Genomic DNA, 20,039 nt, shown 5'->3' with positions numbered 1-20,039 from the left:
GGATTCTAATCAGAGGAGAACAATTAGTGCATGGTGCACTTTACAATCCCAGTGGGTTTTATAGTATGTGTTTCAGTGTAGAGCAGTGGAAGATGATCAGGATCAAACACTTCACACTCCTAGCGAAAGCATTAATCCGACTTGACTGGTTTATGCTAAGAAAAATATAGCACAGGCACATTGAGCAATCATCCATTAAAGCCAGCGTGTATTGTTTCTACCCTGTTCACTGAGCCAAGCTGACCTTTTACCTGATTACTTAGCTGTTGATTTCAATGTGCTGCAGCAGGTTAGTTTTGACATCAAATTAATGCTTTCCTGCCATCGAACTGTGTCACCGATTCATTCCTTTGTGAAGCCAGAAAGGTGAGACCTTGGGCCAACTGTGGAGATTCCTCCCAGTTGACTAAAGTCAGTTTTGGGAGTCTGTCACTCCAATCAGTCAGTTATCAGTAGCGGGTCCATCTTGTTCCCAGTGCATGCGATTGATTATTTTCACTCTTACTTCCTATATCTCAAACAGTTACTGACTTCATCTTCTCTTCTAATCCTTTCACTTTGCTTCATTTTAGCGCTCTTCTTTTACCCCCCCCCCGAGTATGTTGCCTAACCAGATGTTACCCTCTTATATCCTGATCTTGCTGCGCCACCTATTGGTGTTGTGAGAATTACCCCGTGTATGTGAGGGCAGCTCAAGTCAGAAGTCCTGTAGGGCAGAACACAGTAGGTCATTCTATTTGACATGCTATCTCCCCAGATAATGAACCGTATGGGCCAGAAAATGGAATATCGCATTTTCGATCGTTCAGCTGAGAAGGAGTCCTTCCCTCGAGTGCTGGCGGTAAGAAGTGCACCGAGAAAATATATCACGCACTATGTGTATTTGAATAGTGTTCTGTTGTACGATTGGCACCAATCAATCACCCTAGGCCACCTTAACTCCGGCATAGGTCTTGAGCTGGTGTGCACGTTTATGTCCTCTGTTACTAACCGGTGATTGGTATGTTCCTGCATCTCTCACACTGCTTTGGGGCAGATTTTGTGTAGCTGGAGTATGTGATAAGGTCTCGGCTAGGGCTGTCACCAGTCATGCATTTTTCCCATCCGTGTTTCCCTACTCACATCCTCCAATTGTGCATTTCTCTTCCTTGCTGCCCAGAAGTCACCACTGGTGCCCCGTCAGACATCATGAGCCACCCTGCGGAATGATCTTCATGCAAATCTTCTTTCCTTCCACTTACAAAATCCTTGGATTTCCTACCAACAAGACATAGGGTGCACCTTCAGTGTACGGGCTCTTGAATTAAAAAGATAAAGGGGAAGGACAATAACTGCCTGTCTTGCCACCACTCTTAAATTCCAACTAATTAATGTTTTATTTTTTAAATCTTTGACCAAGTCCTTCAGTGTGAAGTGTCCTGAGATACGTTGATGCCTACCACTGCTACATAGAAGTGCAGCATAGATTAATGATTGAAAATTGGTTCTGAATTTATCAGGAATTCGGCCAGGTGGAGGGGACTGTAACCAGCCTAGGCAATTGGTGAACCATCAGCCTGGTATTAATCCTTCATTCAAAGGATCAAAGCTTTGTGCTTTTTAAAATTCACTAGGTTGCCATTTGGAATGTGCATTAAAATCCAATATCCTAGTGCCTCTGGCTGCACGCGGTAAGAGTGGAAAAGAGAGAATGGAAATTAGCGTGATTAGGAAAGGTAGCCTCATCAATAAGTGCTTTAGTCAGGGAAGTCAGGTTGAAGGATGTAACATATTCATAAGCAAGTGTACTGACAATTTCATCCATCTGGATGCTGCTCCCCTTTGCTTAAGCTCTGCCATTGTATTTTCATACCATTTATTTCATTGCCACTGCTCTGAGTGCCTTGCGCCTATTTTTCTGTAAAATTCCTAATCCAGAAGTTGACAGAAAATAGCTGTGGCAAAAAAATTACTTTGTTGCTCTCTTAGCAACAATGATTTTTTGTGCTACATCCCTAATCCTTTGATGATTGAACCTCCGGATATCCCAATTTAGGAAAATCCTATTGCCTTCCAATACGTTCTGGCCAATGATGGTTTCCTTGAGATTTCACGATCTTGTTAGTGGGGCCAGGCAGAGAAATCTCCAGAGTCTTCTCTGACATTGGTCACTGCTTTTGCCCCCTCTCTTTGTCTCCATGTACAAAGGTTAGCAAAGACAAAGACACCCAAGGCAGAGAGTTGAATTTTTTTACTCACCTGTCTCCTGTAGGTGTGCCAGTTCATTGGATTCCATTTGGATTAATTAGTAGTTTTCTGGGTCTCGTAAAGCAAAACTTGATCAAAATATTTAGCTCAGTGTTCTATTTTACAGGAAGATTTGTAGGTATTACACCAGCATTAGATTTGGCATTAGCCTTAGAGTGCAATTTCACCAGATAAGGATATTCTTTAATGGGGACTAGTGCACTAAGTCTACAGCAACACGTCTGCCCACTCTTACACAGTGCCAAACGTCAAAGAACAGGACAAACCACATTCTGAATCCTCCCACCATTGGGTGACTTTTCATTATGCAGAAAAACTTTGCTTTAAATGTCATTCATCCACGATTACGATGTTAAAACATCAGCAACGTTTGCAAAGAGCATGTTCAGGAAGAAGTGCTGCATGTGTCCAGGGAAGTTATGTGCGCTGATGAGAGATCTGGATGCAGCGTCTGGCTTCGACAGTCATTACCACTGGCATAAAGTCAGGCTGCTCTGCTTCTAAATTCTCATCAGCAAGAAGTGAACAGTTGTTCTACATCAGAAAGACGCACCATCTCCCCTCACCGATGCTGATGTACCAAAAACAGCCTTCACTATGCCTCTACACTATGTTACGCCCTTCATCCCTTACTCTGATGCATCACACACTTTCTGCACACTCTATACCCCACACTGCCATCGTATCCCATATCCTTCTCTGTAACGCAGAGGATATCAGCTTGAGTGTGGCACATGGGGTGCAGCAGAGTGTTATGGCCCTGACTGTAAAGTTCTGATGCATCCCAATACAGTTTCTGAAATACTCCAAACTACTCACTAATATTGACATACTTGCATGTATACCCCAGTTGCCTCATTGTCATGAATTGGGCTCCTTCCTTTTCCATATCTTACTTTGTTAGTAATTATTTCATTGTGGATACCCCCAGATTTGTATATAGAACATAGAAAACCTACAGCACAATACAGGCCCTTTGGCCCACAATGCTGTGTCAAACATATACTTAGTTTGGAAGTTACCTAGGGTTACCCATATCCCTCTGTTTTTCTAAGCTCCATGTACCTATCCAGGAGTCTCTTAAAAAAGCCTATTGTTTCCGCCTCCACCCAGTCGCTGGCAGCCCACTCTATGCACTCACCACTCTCTCCGTAAAAAAACTTTCCCCTGACATCCCCTCTGTCCCTACTTCCAAGCACCTTAAAGCTGTGCTTTCTTGTGTTAGCCATTTTAGCCCTGGGAAAAAGCGTCTGACTATCCCACACGATCAGTGCCTCTCATCATCGTATACACCTCTATCAGGTCACCTCTCATCCTCTGTCACCGCAAGGAGAAAAAGCCAAGTTCACTCAACCTATTCTCATAAGGTATGCTCCCCAATCTAGGGAGGTCTATAAAAACCACCCAGTAGAGTTATTGACCCCTTTTGTTCCTAACTTCCATGCACAGAAATTCAGTAGACAATCCCTCCATGACTTCCTCCTTTTCTGCAGCCGTGACACTACCTCTGATCAGCAGTGCCACACCCCCACCTCTTTCGCCTCTCTCTCTGTCTGTCCTTTCTGAAACACTCTAAGTAGCCATTCCTGCCCCTGAGCCATCCAAGTTTCTGTAATGGCCACAACACCATAGCTCCAAGTACTGATCTACGCTTTTAAGCTCATCCACTTTGCTCATAATACTCCTTGCATTAAAATAGACACATCTCAAGCCATCGGTCTGAGCACATCCCTTCTCTATCATCTGCCTATCCTCCCTCTCACACTGTCTCCAAGTTTTTTCTATTTGTGAGCCAACCGTCCTTTCCTCCGTCACTTCAGTTTGGTTCCCACTCCCCCAGCAATGCTAGCTTAAACTCTCCCCAGTAGCCTTAGCAAACCTCCCCACCAGGATATTGGTCCCCCGGGATTCAAGTGCAACCTGTCCATTTTGTACAGGTCACTCCTGTCCCAAAAGAGGTCCCAATGATCCAGAAATCTGAATCCCTGCCCCCTGCTCCAATCCCTCAGCCATGCATTTATCCTCCACCTCACTATTCCTATATTCACTGTCACGTGGCACAGGCAATAATCCCAAGTTTACTACCTTTGAAGTCCTGCTTTTCAACTTCGTTCCTAACTCCCTGTAGTCTGTTTTCCGTACCTTGTCCCTTTTTTTACCTATGTCATTGGTACCAATATATACCATGACCTCCGACTGTTCACCTTACCACTTCAGGATATTGTGGACGCAATCAGAAACGTCCCGGACCCTGGCAGGCAAACGACCATCCGAGTTTCTTTCCTGTGTCCACAGAATCGCCTGTCTGACCCCCTAACTATAGAGCCCCTATCACTGCTGCCATCCTCTTCCTTTCCCTACCCTTCTGAGCCACAGGGCTTCCCCCAGGTAGGTTGTCCCCCTCCAACAGCACTCAAACAGGAGTACTTATTGTTAAGGGGGACAGCCACTGGGGTACTCTGTAGTATCTGACTCTTGCCCTTCCCATTCCTGACTGTTACCCACTTATCTGTCTCCTGAGGCCCCGGTGTGACTACTTGCCTATAGCTCCTCTCTATCACCTCCTCACTTTCCCTGACCAGACAAAGGTCATCGAGCTGCATCTGTAGTTCCTTAACGCAGTTTCTAAGGAGCTGCAGCTTGACGCACCTGGCGCAGACGTTGCCGTCCAGGAGACTGGGAGTCTCCCGGATGTCCCACATCCGACACCCAGTGCAGAACACCAGCCTCACAGACATACTTCCGAATTCCTATTCTTAAGTAACTTAACTCGCCTCGACCCATTGAGCCAAAGCCCTCCTACTTCGACTCCCTCTACTTTGTCGCCCGCTCTATAAAGCTGTCTTTTTTTTAAACTCTTCCCTGTTGGTCTAACTCGCTGACGTTCACGCACCTGTGCAGAGGTGCCTTTACCAAACCGCTGAAGAAAAAAATGACCTCCTTTTAAACTCTTCCCGCCTGTCTAACTGGCTGACGTCCACGCGCCTGCTTTTGTCTGTCATCCAACAGTGCTCTGCACACAGGACCATAACAAATCTCAAACGGAAACATGTTTTATTAGGATCAAATGAAATGCAAACCAAGGAAGCTAAAGCGACTAGGCAGTGTTACGGGCACTGATGCATTCCATACAGTCTCTGGTGGGTTTTTGGAATGTGGAAGGCGGAGGTTCCAGTATAAACTATTTATTGCAGGATATCAAGCAGTACCTAATCAGTAACAATGAAAAATAAAGAAGCTAAGGAAGGAAACAAGCCATAAAGGCAAAGTTCAGATAAGACTTGGCATTGAGGCACTGTTTGTTATAGCGACACACTAACAGCTTGCTTTATTCAATTGATTATTAAAGTCCCATGCAAGCCCCTGCTCACAAGTACCTGTGGAAGGCAGCAGCTAGAAGCTCCAGACCTGCCTGCCCTCTTGACTTGATACTCCCAGTGTTTTAGTCATATCACTCTACACTTGCTATTCTTCCAGGTCTTGGTGATTTCTTGCAGAGAAGTTGATGTTGGCATTTTTGCACCTATTTGTTACTTAACCATGGAGTTTTGGGCAGCTTACAAAATCTTAATTCGAATTGGGTATTTCAAGATTACCAAGGATGTGTGTGTTTCAGTTTTGGCAGACTGTAAAAGATGTGGAGTATTGTCCTTCTAAGTACTTTAATGGTTTTCAGTTCCATTTCTGCAGAGTCAAGCTGACAACCACTAGCAACAAAAGAAATGTGCAGTCAATAACTCTCTGCCTGAAAAGCAGAAAACATAAAAGCACATACGTATGTTTTCTCTTTCTTTCTGTCATTCTCTCTCTCTCTCCTCTCTTCTCTCTCACTTTCTCACACACACACACACACACACACAGAGGTTACCAACCCCCGGATGTTATAGTGATGTTTAAATGTGGTGTTAGTCTAGTTTGCCTCAGCCTCTAGCATTCGGAGCCTGTGAAATAGTCAGTAATGTGGACTGGTGCAAGATGATGCAAATGGCTGCCAACCTGAAAGGATGAAATTCTCTCGTGGGAAAAGTCCTAATTTCTGAAGGACTGAGGTCAATTGCCACTGCTAACTATACCTCCATCACTTACCACTCCTTCCAAACCCAGCCATGTCTCCAACCTATTGGCCCAGGTTTTAGGTTAGTGCTGAAAAACCACATCAACCTACGTTGTGTTTCACTACCTGGGGGGATAAAAGCCAAAGGTCTTTGTGTATCCGTCTGCAGGTCCTTCAAATTAAAATCCCTTCGTCTCATCTGACAGAGTTCCTGCTATAAATGCATTTATATTTCCTTCCTCTTTCTTTCTGTGAATTAGTGGGTAATGTTGCAGAGGTGCTGCCAGTTTTGCCGCAGATAGTGTTTTGGATATTTTTAAAATGAGGCATTTAATCACTTCACAAATGAAAGAGTTCTTGTACTCTTGTTTTCAATCTCATGTCTCACAATGAGGAAAGATTTTTATGTCTATTATTGTACTTCTATCTGATCTGACTGATTTCTTTACCCGCTGGGAGAGGCTGGTCTGATTGGCTTTCCAAATCTTTGGTCATTTCAAAACATTGCACAGCACTGAAAGTTCCTTTTTGCTGTTCCCAACGCAGCTCACCCCAGTAACAGACCACAGCCATGAACACTTCACTATGATATTCAACTCATTTTGTTCTCCGTTCTTCTGAAGATGTAGGATTCACTTCCAAAATGGCTTATCACCTCCCAAATGTCCACAAGTGGACTTAACGACTCTGGACTGACGATCACCAAGACCAAACAGCAATGTGAAAACACATCCACTTGTCAGTAGGACACCAGCCAGGAATAGTCAGTTAATTTCTACACTTAACGGCATATGTATTGGCATTAATACGCTGGATGCTTCGTTCACCCCCAGGTTCAAAGTTCAAAGTACATTTATTATCAAAGTGTGTGTGCAGTATACAACCCTGAACTTCATCTTCCCCGCAGGCGGTCACGAGACAATTTAAAGTCATTTGGCCCCTCCCACGCACCCCAGTACTCACCCACTCACCCCGGGGAACGTGTATCACCAACAAGGAGTCCTCCACATGACCACATTCTGTTCCAGTCAGCGTATTTTTCTGTGATCCAAAAGTATTCCAGTTAGAGGAGCAAGATGGCTAATTACGCCAGTTCTCCACCACAGTTTTCCAGAGAAATGTCAGTTCCGATTGCTCCCCATGAGAATTTCCTCAGCTCACACTGGTAGCTATCAAATTGATCTGTGGACTTAGGACGTCAGTGGATGCCCACATCAGCATGAAGACACTGCAAATAACTCTACTTGGCTGGCCAGCTACAGTACTGCTATTTCAGAGCATTTGAATCCTGATCAGAGGTAGTATTGTGTGTGTTTGTGAATGCACGCAGTCTTGCATGAGTTTTCCAGTAACCGTAGGTAGTCCTAGGTTCTTGCTGAATGACCTGGTTTGGAACATGTTTAACCCTTTTTATGGTGATTGTGCCGTAGATAAAATCGAGGGCCCTGCACGCTTTTCCCCCTGAGTGGTCGTCCTTTTGGTACAGAGGTCCCCTTTCAGAAGGCCCTTTCGTCCGCAGAATTTCATCCAGCTTCTTCTTCTCTCGTAGGCCAAGCAGTCCCTAGCCACACTGACCAAGGATGTCCCCAAGAGGCACTCACTGGCGATGCCGAGCGAGAGCATGTTAAATGGGAACCAGGAGTGGGTGACACAGTCCGACCTACCACTCACTGCGGCAATTCGACAGAGCCAGCAGACATTGTATCATGCACACCACCACTCGGTAGACAGGCAAGGTAAGAGGTTATAAGTCACGGGAACCTGAGGTTTGTTGATTCTGACTTCTCTTTCTGTCCAAATTTTATTATAAATAACCACTGTTAACCTTCAGTTGATCCCATGCTAACATTTTATTGTGGCTTTCCTGATTTACATTTCCTGCATTATAGAATTTACAGCACAGAACTAGACCTTGGAGCCATTATGCTTGTGCTGAAATTGCATCTTCAACAAATCCTATCCTGTTTTACTCTTAAACTGCCCTAATTCTTCTGTATTCTTCCTTTTTAAATATGGATCTGGTTCCCTTTTGTCTCAATGTTGTACTCTTGTCTATCGATTGAGTTTCAAATATTTTTGGATGCACCAACCATTGTTATTTTGTATTAACACCGAGACGCATATCCCCAATAAGGACTAGTGTAATGGGGCCTACAGGATATTTAAAAAATGTTTGGATTTGCACCAGGAATTGTACACTGAAGTGGAATCGCACTTTGTTCAGCTTCCAGTGCCTTGCAGTGTACCAGTCTGGCAAGCATTATCCCTGAAAGGCACATTCCCCGCTGTAGCCAGGTACCAACAACACGCTGCACGGCTGCCATGCAGGATCAGCCGCTGGCATCCTGGCTCCCTATGTGTGGCATGCAACTCTTCATCAGAGTGTGCCAACATCCAGTAGTCTTAAAAGGGTCATAGAATGACCGGTGTGAAAGGTGATCACAGTTAATCGCACTCAGTAAGGTGATACATACATAAATCTCATGCTCACACAGACTTTGTCAGGGTGAGCAGCGAAGCGGTGAAGTCGGTTCTACCAAGCTGCTTAGTAAATCAGGCAGGGGCAGGGTTTCAGTCTATCATTCGTTATGATCAGTGTAGCTCAAACTGCAGAGTAGGGTCTTTTATCAACTGTCTGGGCGCTTTTCAGTCGTGGCCTGATTATTCATGAATCCGATTGGTGTATATAGTGGAGAGGATCATTTAGTCTGGATTGGGCAGAGAGGGGTAGCAGCTTCCTTGTGAGAGTTTCCCCCTCACCCCCTCTTGGAGCGGCTCTGCGATTTTCCCCCGCCACCCTTCTTTGTTCTCCATCTTGGTCCTGCTTCACTTCAGCCTCTGCCGAAGGTACTGGTCAACATGTATCTATCTATCTATCTATCTACCTACCTACCTACCTACCTACCTACCTACCTACCTACCTACCCATCCATCCATCCACCCATCCATCCATCCATCCATCCATCCATCCATCCATCCATCCATCCTTCCTTCCTTCCTTCCTTCCTTCCTTCCTTCCTTCCTTCCTTCCTTCCTTCCTTCCTTCCTTCCTTCCTTCCTTCCTTCCTTCCTTCCCTCCCTCCCTCCCTTCCTCCCTCCCTCCCTTCCTTCCTTCCCTCCTTCCTTCCTTCCCTCCTTCCTTTCTTTCTCTCTCTCCCCTCTCCTCTCTCTCTCCCCTCTCCTCTCTCTCTCCCCTCTCCTCTCTCTCTCCCCTCTCCTCTCTCTCTCCCCCCTTCTCTCTCTCTCCCCTCTCTTCTCTCTCTGTCTCTCTCTTTCTCTATCTCTCTCTTTCTCTTTCTCTTTGCCTCCACATTAAATGTCTCTGCACCTCCTGTGCTTGTATACAGTCCTCTTCTGGCACCCAGTGGCATCCCAGTTTTAGAAGACCAGTGTTTTCCATAACAATCCAGCAACATGCTGGCTCTCACTTGGTATTCTGGGACTGTGAATCAGTGTGTAGAGGGTAGTCCTTTTGCCCCAGGATTCTTCAGACAGTGCTAATAGCAGAAACCTTCGAGCAGATCTGACTCTCTGTGATTCATGGATGAATATGGCATGTATGCCTTTTAGACACATGGCATTAGCCTTGGGAAGCTCTTTAGGGGATCCACAAACAGCTGAAATTTCAGAAACTTTCTTACTGAGGAAAATTGCTGTGTTATTAGTGGGAACTCTTGTGTCATGGGTTAATCAGTGAACTCGCTGTCAGCCCCCCCAATTAAACCAGTGCATCAAAAACCATCTCTGAATGATGACATTTCTGATGCCACGGAGTGCCATGTGGTGAGGACATTCAGATGTGAAGTAAGTTCAACCTCCACCTCCAGCAGGCAGAGCTGTCCAAGGGCAGGTGTGTGGCCAAGAGTGTTCCTACAGAATGTCATTTACTGGTGTCTTGGCTGCCATGGAAAACCTGAGCCTGCAGATATATTTTCCTTCAGAGAGGTCCAGGTAGCATGCAGGATCTCTGAAGATCCCAGGCACCTTTGTGCCCCCCAGCCCACCTCATGTAATCAGTCAGACTGACATGTCCTATAATGGAGTACGCCCGCTGGTGTCATCATTGAGATGATGTTCAACCCTAAATTTCCGATTTATGTTAGCAAGTTTGAAAATGGGTATTGCATGATTTGCAATATCATTAGGTGTGTTAACAGGATTAATTAATTAATTAATGGCTCCGTCTGCCTAAGTAGACAATGGATGCGCCCTGGGGGTGCAGGCCTGGGCGATGAAAATGGAGATCCTGGGCTGCCCAGACATCAAGATCCCCCTCTCGGCCTCGTGGATGTGGTCCAAGGGAATGCAAAGCAGTACATTTGGCATCAGCTTGGCTGCAGGAGCTGCCGGGAGGTGACGTGATACGTCATCCAACAGTCTTAGGGGCTCCACTCTGGATTTGTGTCGGGTTTACTCCTTAGCCTTCTCTTCTCCTGAAGATACCCACAAGGCAGTGGAATCCGTAACCCTGGATAGGGGCCCATAGCGGGTACTGTCAGCCGGAGCCAGCTGAGCCCGGGACTCGTGTAAGGCAGGGTCGTCACGCCTTGTAGTAGTGACATATGGAGCCACTACCCACTACCTGCGTTAACAGGATTAGTGCTACATTATCCAGAGGATGATAGCAAGGATGATTAACTCTGAGTTCAAAAGATTTGTAATTCATTCTCACATAAAACATGGGTGCTAGTGGGATCCAATTTCTAAGCCTCTATGTTCTCAGTGTTTTCTGTCTGGGGTGTGGGTGAATCTTCACCATTTATTCTTTGAATGAAAATCCTCAGTCCAAATTCTAAATGTGTAGAGGATAGCTGTAGATGTAAGAGGAGCTTATCTGAATTGCATGAGCTCTGCTCAACTATCGGTTTTATCTGGAGAGAAAGGCAGCCAGGTAGGAGTTGAGAGAGGCAAAGGAAGGGCATAATACTGAAAGGACTCTATTTTTCATAGCAAGCACTGCTAAGTGCATTGGGATTCCAAGACATTCAGTGTTAGTCAGTGTTATGTTGTGCATAAGTTCCTCAAAGCTCTTGATTGTGTTCCAGCTGGTTACTCTGTTATTAGAGACAGACATTAAATGGCCACCCATTTTAATCCCAATCCTCATTCCCATTCCAATATGTTAATACATGGCCTCTACTGCCACGACAAAGCCACTCTCAGGTTGGAGGAGTGACACCTCATATTCCGTCTGGGTAGCCTCCAACCTGATAGCACGAAAATCAATTTCCCTAACTTCCGGTAATTTTACCCCCTCACCCTTCCCGCTCTTTCCATTCCCCACTCTGGCTCCCCTCTTACCTCTTCTCTTCTCCTCACCTGCCTATCACCTCCCCCTGGTGCCCCTACTCCTTTCCATTCTCCCATGGTCCACTCTCTTTTCCTATCAGATTCCTCCTTCAGTGCTTTACCTTTTCCACCTATCATCTACCAGCTTCCCAAGTCACCCACATTCCCCACCCACCTGGTTCCACCTATCACCTTCTCGCTTGTACTCCTCCTCCCCCCCCCCCACCTTGTTCTGGTTCCTTTCTCCTTCCTTTCCAGTCCTCATGAAGGGTTGCAATCTGAAATGTTAATGTTTATTCCTTTCCATAGATGCTGCGTGACCTACTGAGTTACTCTACATTAGATATAAAAATTGTCCAAACCTCTTGATTAAAATCCAATAACTCCATACACTGCATCCCCTCTGTATTGTCCTCAGTGTGAGGTATTGATCACATTCTGCTTTGGTACCAGAAGGTTGAACTGGCAGGAAAAAAGTTCCCTGATAGGAACATTCTAAAGACATAAAACCCAATGACTGTGAAATGGTTCCCATGGATATTTGGTGTTTGGGTGGGGATGAAGATCAATAGTGTAATGTAATTGAATGAACTTAACTTTACAAGACTAGAACAGTGCTGAATTAAATAAGTTTGAGATAAATAGAGCACCTAATGTATACTTGCTGTTGGATTTAACAACCTGAAGTTAAGAATCAGCTTCTCAATTGGTGTGTCAGTTACACAGCATGCATGTTAAGCAAAGCAGAGAGATGGTCCATATCAGTACATTGTTACCAGACCAATCAAACCAATCAAGTTTTCTGTGGCCTCTCCTTCCTGATATCTAACCCAAGACTGCGTTCAGAATAGTTCCCTGCGTTCAGGAGAAATCCAGTTTTGGGAGCAATACCTATACCCCATCTAGAATCTAGTTTTTTTACTGTTTGACCAAAGCAATCTCAAGATAGGTCCAAAATATACAAGTTTAAAATTAATCCCTAATTGCTGCACATCTGGTCCATTTCGACTAGTTTCTTTTTAATTCTGCAGCTCGAGGTTATCCAAAGTCTTGTGATTTATAAGTAATTAAATAACTGGGAGAAGCTTTTTGTGTCTCCTTTCTCCATTTTCCATTCACATAAAACTTCTCTTGTAAACAAGATGTCTTTAGAATATCTAAACAAATCCTTCTCATGTCTCTGGCTGTTGTTTGATCTCTTAATGCTTCTATTCAGATAGCATTTTCTACATTTGACCCAGCTTCCTATCTCTTAATTGTTGATATTAATTGTGGATTCTGTTGGATTTATTTACTCATTCTACCATGCATAATTACTTTGTGGTAGAGAGTGAGATTGACATCTTCTAGCTTCGACTGATTTTTGTGAACAGTGGCTGCTTCTCTCCCAGGCTGAGCTGTTATTTAATGGGCTATCATGCTAATTGTTTAATAGCCTGAAGCTACATGTATCTTAAAAGCAATCTTAATTAGTTCTTACCCATCATTCATTTTATTTTAACGCTGTTTTATGACCTAAAGGATCTTTAAAATAACATCTAGAATCTAGTTTTATTACCATTTGACCAAAGCAATCTTAAGATATTCAAGTTTAAGATTAATCCCTCATTACTACTTTAAACCCTTTTGTCATAAAAACATCTAGCTGAAAGGAGAAAAAGTATGTAAGTATTGTAAACCTAAAATTCCGAGTGCTCCAGTTGCCTGCTGCAGTCCAAAGACAGTGGGTAAGTTAATTAGTCATTGTAAGTTGTCCCGTGATTAGGCCAGGGTTAAATCAGGGGCTGCTGGGTAGCAAAGCCTGAAGATCCTACTCCCTGCTGTATCTCAATCAATTAACAAATCAATCAATTAATCGATAAATAAAACCGAAAAATGCTGAGATGCCCAGCCGTTCAAGAAACATCCATGGAAAGGAAAACATAGTTAATGCTTTTAGACTAACAGCTCTTTTGTCAGACTTCAAAAAAATATTCCCCCATGGCACAAAGCTGTTTAATATTAATCATTAATTGGCATTCCACTCTTGTTGGCAATAAATACCTAATGCAGTGAAGGGAATTATTTCACTAGGCTCTGGATAGCACTACAAATGAGACGGTTATTCAGCAGTTCAGGCTGTCTGCCCCAACGCCTAACCTACTCTATAGAGCTAATGAGGGAATACTTAGAAGGACAGAGGGGACAGACTTGTGCCCTGCATTTATCTAAAGCTCTGCATGACTTGGGGACACTTGATGGGACAGTGGATGTTGGCAGGCTATCACCAGGTCATGCAGAGACGCTTAATAGAACAGTGGATGTTGTGGTAGACTGGATGGAATTGACTCAGATGCATTCAACATGGATGCAGTTTGTACTTGGAACTGCTGAATATTGATCAGGATTAGAAGTTAAAAAGTTAGGAGTTCGGATTGATCTCCCATTTGTCATTAGCCAACGAGAGAGAGAGAGAGAGAGAGGAAAAAAGAAAAGAAAGAACCCCTGTGTACCACCAGATATTTAGCCGCTGGGGCTTTTCTGTCTTGGAGGATTTCTCCAGTTTCAGTAAACCATCCCTTGCAGCATTGTAGCACACTTAGGTAGCTAAACGTGATCTTAGTAGTTTCAGGCGAAGAAGAGAAGGGTGAAAAGGCCTTTTCCTCATTCGGGGTTAAAGGTGTAAGGTCACATGTTGATGGATGTTTCTGTTTAATTTTTATGCAGGAGTGCGAGTCAGTCCCTGTCACTCGAGGCAACCGTCCACCGTCTCGGACGCCTCGGTGCTTGAGGGTGAAAGGTCGTCCACACCAAGTGACATCAACTCACCGCGACATCGGACACACTCACTCTGTAATGTAAGATACACTTGTGGGATCACTGATCTGTTCCAGGTTCAGTAGCTCAGCAGACGTCTCACCACACATACACATCTGCCCCAGTCAATTTTTAAAGAATAGAGCTGCTGGCCCGTGGCACTTTCAATTTTGAAATTTACTGACTGTAAAATTGGAAACACCGTGTGTTTAGGTTCTGCCAAGAGAAGTTCCTTCCTCTTCCACCTCCCAGTTACCTCTTGTTCCTGAAGGTTCACTATCAGAGACTCAGGCTGGGAACTGTGTTTCCAGAAATGGGATCAGATCCATCCCAATTATCTGCTCTGTCTTTCTGAGAAAAAGCGGTCTTTTTTTTGACTCTGGGTGAAAGTGTAAGATCTGGTATATCAATTCTGCAATCCATTTCGTTGAGTCATTGATTTAAAAATGAGGCGAGATATAAGTGAGCTGCAAATCAGTAGTCCCATCTCTCTCAGTTATACGAAGTCCAAATCCAAATCTGTGATGCCACTAGCAAAATTTAGGGAAACTAAATAGCAAGCGTGAAACTCATTGTTTGTGTGAACAAAATGCTCACATGACAGGAAACATTTCTGATAAGTGGCACAGGACTTGTTTGCAGTCCTGGCACATTAGTTGTCACCCTTGAGCATCAAGGCTGTGGAATCAAGGGGTGGTTGATGCCGATCCTGGCATGAGAGCAGAGAAGGTCAAGTGAAGGTATAATAAAAGGTTTATTGAGTCAAAGGGCTTTGGCTCAGGAGTTAGTAATGAGGGTTGAATATTGAAAGAGGCAGGAGAGGGGTTACAAAAGCTTTACTAACACAGGGAGGTGATAAGCCATAGATTACCTTACAACAGGGAGTGATTGAAATCGAGAATATTGTATCTACAGTTTAATTGGGAACAGATTAGACAGGACTTTTGGGTGAACACAAGAGCAGTGAAATTAGGTTTTGGTTGCTCGAGCAGAGAGCTGGCATAGACACAATGGGCCAAGTGACCTTTTTCTGTGCTGTAAAACTTAATTGGTGTGTGTGATAGTTCTCTCTTCCTGAACCTGATTTTGAATCTACTACTTTGTCAATATTGCTTATGCCTCACATTCTACTCCAAAGTTTTTATTACTCATTTTAAGTTTAAGTAAAGCAACAGTATGGAGTCAATTTGACTCAGTTTTCAATTCTTTAATATTTGGACATATTGGTGAAAGTTTTGATGCAATTCAAAAGCTATACCCTATTTAACCAATAGTTCACAGAGTACAGTCAAGAATTCCATTACAAGCACCAGGTAAATGTTGCTGCAGTTTATTCTTTCTTTCATTTTGATGAGTTCTCTTTCTTTTTTACAGGTCTTTAGTAATTTCTTCGTGATTAAGTCCTCTTTTTATTATGTAGCATTTTGTAGGGAAAAGTTTATTCAGTCACAGCTTTACACAAAATTCTTGGTTCAATTATGTTCTGACATTCAACTTTGCCTTTTCCTCATCACCAAAGTACTGCATGTACCTTCCCGAGATCGACGTCCCTCCTCCTCCACTGCACATCTGTTCCAAGCACCCAGTTCACCCCATCCCCCCACCGCCTCCACCACGTTCCTTGACTTGTGATATTGCCTACGCAAGGTCACCTGCTTTGCATTCTTCACACCCTCTGTAGTGATCTTCACAGATGAGAAATGGGACTAAATTAATATGATAATTAATATAAAATGGCACTGCAGTTTAAATATAGCTAGTTAGTCATGCCGTGAAGTAGTTGTTTAAAATATTTCAGCAATACACAAAGATGAGGGGAAAATAAGTTAAGGCAGTACTCACTTCTGAGTCTTTTGATGTTCTTTTCTCTTGTCCAGTATTAATCAGTTACGGCAATCACAGAGCTTTTGTGGCTTTTCAGTTACCTGTAATCAGAAGTACCTCAAGATTTTTTCCAATATACAAGGTGCTATTTCAAATATGTGCAGCCTATGATGTTGGGAAAGTGCAGATCATTAAAAGTGTGGTAGACGGTAAGCAATATAACCTTAAGGAGGTGTACACTGCATGTCTGGCAGTACCTTAACCGTTCAATAGACAGAGAGGATCGATTGGGAGCAGCTATATCTTGATGAATATATAAGGAAGAGATTAGCAGGGTGTTGTCCATTTCTTAATGTCTTGTGTCTGCTTTGTAGTCAGCATATAGTCTTATCAGTCTCAGGCCGTTTTCCCCCACACAGACTGCACTGGAATCATTAACTAATGGTGTGAGGTGAATTTTATCTTTTGGAAAACGAAGTGTGCTTGAGATTTCACTTGGTACTTCCTTGACTGTGTTTTATACTAAAAACATATCCACTTTGCTACCAGTGTGCATTTTCTGGTTGGTTAATAGAGGGAGACTGGTTGATATTCCTTAACCCAGGGAAATTTAGATTTATATTTATATTAAAGCAAAGCGTCAGCAGATTCATCACAAGCCGAGTTTGACCTGTCACAGCTGGCCAGCAAATGATCTGATGCAGTGCACAGCCTCTCTTTTGTTATGTGGCAATAACTAGTCCACTGCTGTAGACTATTCTACCTCATCCCACACTTTGGGGAGACTGTAAGTTCTACTAAGACACAAAATGTTGGAGGAACTCAGCAGGCCAGGCAGCATCAAGGGTCTCAGCCCGAAACATCGACTGTACTTTGTTTCCATATACACTGCCTGACCTGCTGAGTTCCTTCAGCATTTTGTGCGTATTGCTTGGATTTCCAGCATCTGCAGATTTTCTCTCGTTTAAGCTCTACGAAGAACTCATTTGCTATCTAGCTTGGAAATGAGCTGTGCTGATTCAGACATTAGGTAGTGGTGAATCACCCATATTCAGCCTTACTGTTAAAATTGCTCTTGATTGCTCTGTCTAAAAATTGAATTGAATTGACTCGACTTTATTACTTACATCCTTCACATACGAGGAGTAAAAATATTTATGTTATGTCTTTGTCAAAATCGGCAATGTACAATTGATAGTAATTTGTAATAAGTAGTATGTAAAACAGGACAGTTATAACATAGAAATACAACTGTATCAGCATGAATTAATCAGTCTGATGGCCTGTTGGAAGAAGCTGTCCCAGAGCCTGTTAGTCCTGGCTTTTATTTTGTGGTACCGTTTCCAGGATGGTAGCAGCTGGAACAGTTTGTAGTTGGGGTGACTCAGATTCCCAATGATCCTTCGGGCCCTTTTTACACACCTGTCATTGTAAATGTCCTGAATAATGGGAAGATCACATCTGCAGATGCACTGGGCTGTCCGCACCACTCTCCGCGGAGTTCTGCGATTGAAGGAAGTACAGTTCCCATACCAGGCAGTGATGCAGCCAGTCAGGATGCTCTCATTTGTGCTCCTGTAGGAAGTTCTTAAGATCTGGGGGCCCAAACCAAACTTCTTCAATCATCTGAGGTAGAAGAGGCTGTTGTGAAAGGTACATACCAGCTGTTGTGCTTTTTTCATCATAGAGCTGGTATGTACAGACCACGTGAGATCCTCGGTGATGTGTATGCCGAGTAACTTAAAGCGGTTCACCCTCTCAACCCCAGATCCATTGGTGTCAATAGGGGTTAGCCTGTTTCCATTCCTCCTGTAGTCCACAACTAGCTCCTTTGTTTTTGTGACATTGAGGGAGAGGTTAGAAACATAGAAAATAGGTGCAGGAGTAGGCCATTTGGCCCTTCGAGCCTGCACCGCCATTCAGTATGATCATGGCTGATCATCCAACTCAGAACCCTGTACCAGCCTTCCCTCCATACCCCCGATCCCTTTAGCCACAAAGGCCATATCTAACTCCCTCGAAGGTTGTTTTCTTTGTTGTTTTAGTCAGAGAAGTGAGTCCATTGATTCTACCCAATTCTCGAGGTCTAAACTCATAAATTACTTTAATTCTATTTTAACTCCTTCAGTAGAAAACCTGCGATATCAGAAACCAAGCCTTTTCCCGACCCTCATTTAAATGAGTCCCCTCTAGTTTTTCATCCTTCATCCACTGGGTTCCATGTACCCTCCCTTGACTGTATTTAGTTTAACTGAATTTCAAATGAATATTTCCAACCAAATTCCTTTGCTCTGGGAGGTTTGTCAGCCAGAGATGTTCTACCTGGTTCTCAAGGTCTAAGTTTGTTTTTTGCTAATAACATTTGTTAGGGAATACTTCAGGATGAGTTTTCAGTCATCTCTACCCTCAGTGATCATCAGCAAGCCCTTTTACAGAAGTGTGAACTTTGGGGGCTGGACCCCGTGGTTGAACCACTCGCTGACACATGAAGGCAGGCTGTCACAATGAAAGTGAATTCTCCAGGTCCGAATGAGATGGGGGTGGAGGGGAATTTGTTATAGCTCAGATTCAACAACTAGGGAAAAAAAAAACAATTTAAGTTTTTGTGTTTTAATTATCAGTCACTAGAAGATCTAGAAGAACAAAAGAGGAAGAAAAAGAAGGAGAAGATGGTGTTTGGCTCCATTTCGCGGGTGTTTGCCAGGGGCAAGCAACGGAAATCCCTGGATCCCGGCCTCTTTGATGGTACTTCTACCGATTATTACGTAGAGGAAGATGCAGATTGGTGATAAACAGCCACTCATTCGCAGAGTGTGTGTGTGCGCGAGTGTGTTTGTGTGAGTGTGTATGCGCGTGGGTGTGTGAGTGTGTGTGTGTGTGCTCACCATCTTGTTGGATTGAATTGTGTGTGGGCACACACCGTTGTTGGATGTGTGGGGAGGCACATTGATGTGCTCATTAGATGTGTGCATGTCTCTGTTTTTAAAGTTTAAAATACGTGAGTGCTGGGGCAGGTCCAGCACACTCTGTAATTAATGTGTGTATATATATACATATATATATATAAATTTGTGTGGATAATGTCACCTGTGAATCTGTGGAGCAACACGGCTGTGTTTTAACTTACTGATACTGGAACTTTGAAGGACAGCTGTATCTGTAAATAACTGCAATTGTGCACTTTGTGCTTCTTTGTAAGGTAATTTCTCCTGTTTGTTAGTCCCATGTCCCACTGTATGTTGTATACCATCAGTTTGACAATTGATCGGAACCTCCTCACTTCAACTGGGCATGCTCACGATTTCCATTGTCTTTAAACCAGGGCCTCAGTTTCCAAATTCTGATCAACTGTAAGACTTGGTAATATCTTTAAGGCTTCATTCCCATTGGCTGAGCATGCTCTGCTTGAAAAATTGAGGTGATTCAATTAAAGAGACCTTGTTCTACCTTTCTCATTTACAGCTGGTCGATTCCACAGGGGTAATAATTGGAAGTGAGTACACTGCAGGGACTGTGAACCACATCTGCTTTAAAGACCTAGACATGCATGAGGTGGGGATCTTCACCCTTCACTACAGCAAGGTTGTGCACATCAGAGATCTCACTCCAGTCTATCTACAACCAGTTTAATATAATTCACCTAAGCATAGGAACCAGGGAGCAAGAGTGTCAGTATAACCCTCCTGACTGCTCTACCATTCAGGCCTATCTGCGATGTTGACGTTGGCCCACATCCTTGGAAAAACCCCTAACAGAAAACCTAGCAATGTTTGTTTACAAATTATCAATTAAACTCGTATCAAGTGTGGTTTGTGGAATAAAGTTCCAA

General features: G+C 43.7%; 1 protein-coding gene across 6 annotated transcripts in view; it reads left to right on the top strand.

The window, feature by feature from the left end:
- The window catches only part of LOC140188740 (kazrin-like), a 709,679-nt gene that overhangs the window by 565,275 nt on the left and 124,365 nt on the right, over window positions 1-20,039 (top strand). For 5 of the 6 annotated variants that reach the window (XM_072245329.1, XM_072245328.1, XM_072245332.1 and 2 more), the window contains 4 exons: window positions 758-841; window positions 7,851-8,037; window positions 14,297-14,427; window positions 18,832-18,955. In XM_072245329.1, the coding sequence (XP_072101430.1) occupies window positions 758-841; window positions 7,851-8,037; window positions 14,297-14,427; window positions 18,832-18,955 (526 nt within the window). The remainder of the gene's footprint in view (window positions 1-757; window positions 842-7,850; window positions 8,038-14,296; window positions 14,428-18,831; window positions 18,956-20,039) is intronic. The other variant, XM_072245330.1, reaches the window with a different exon arrangement.

This window comes from Mobula birostris, chromosome 27, assembly GCF_030028105.1.
Source record: "Mobula birostris isolate sMobBir1 chromosome 27, sMobBir1.hap1, whole genome shotgun sequence".
Taxonomy (NCBI): Eukaryota; Metazoa; Chordata; class Chondrichthyes; order Myliobatiformes; family Myliobatidae; genus Mobula; species Mobula birostris.
The sequence above is the reverse complement of the archived record's forward strand: the minus strand, read 5'-3'. Positions and strand labels throughout refer to the sequence as shown.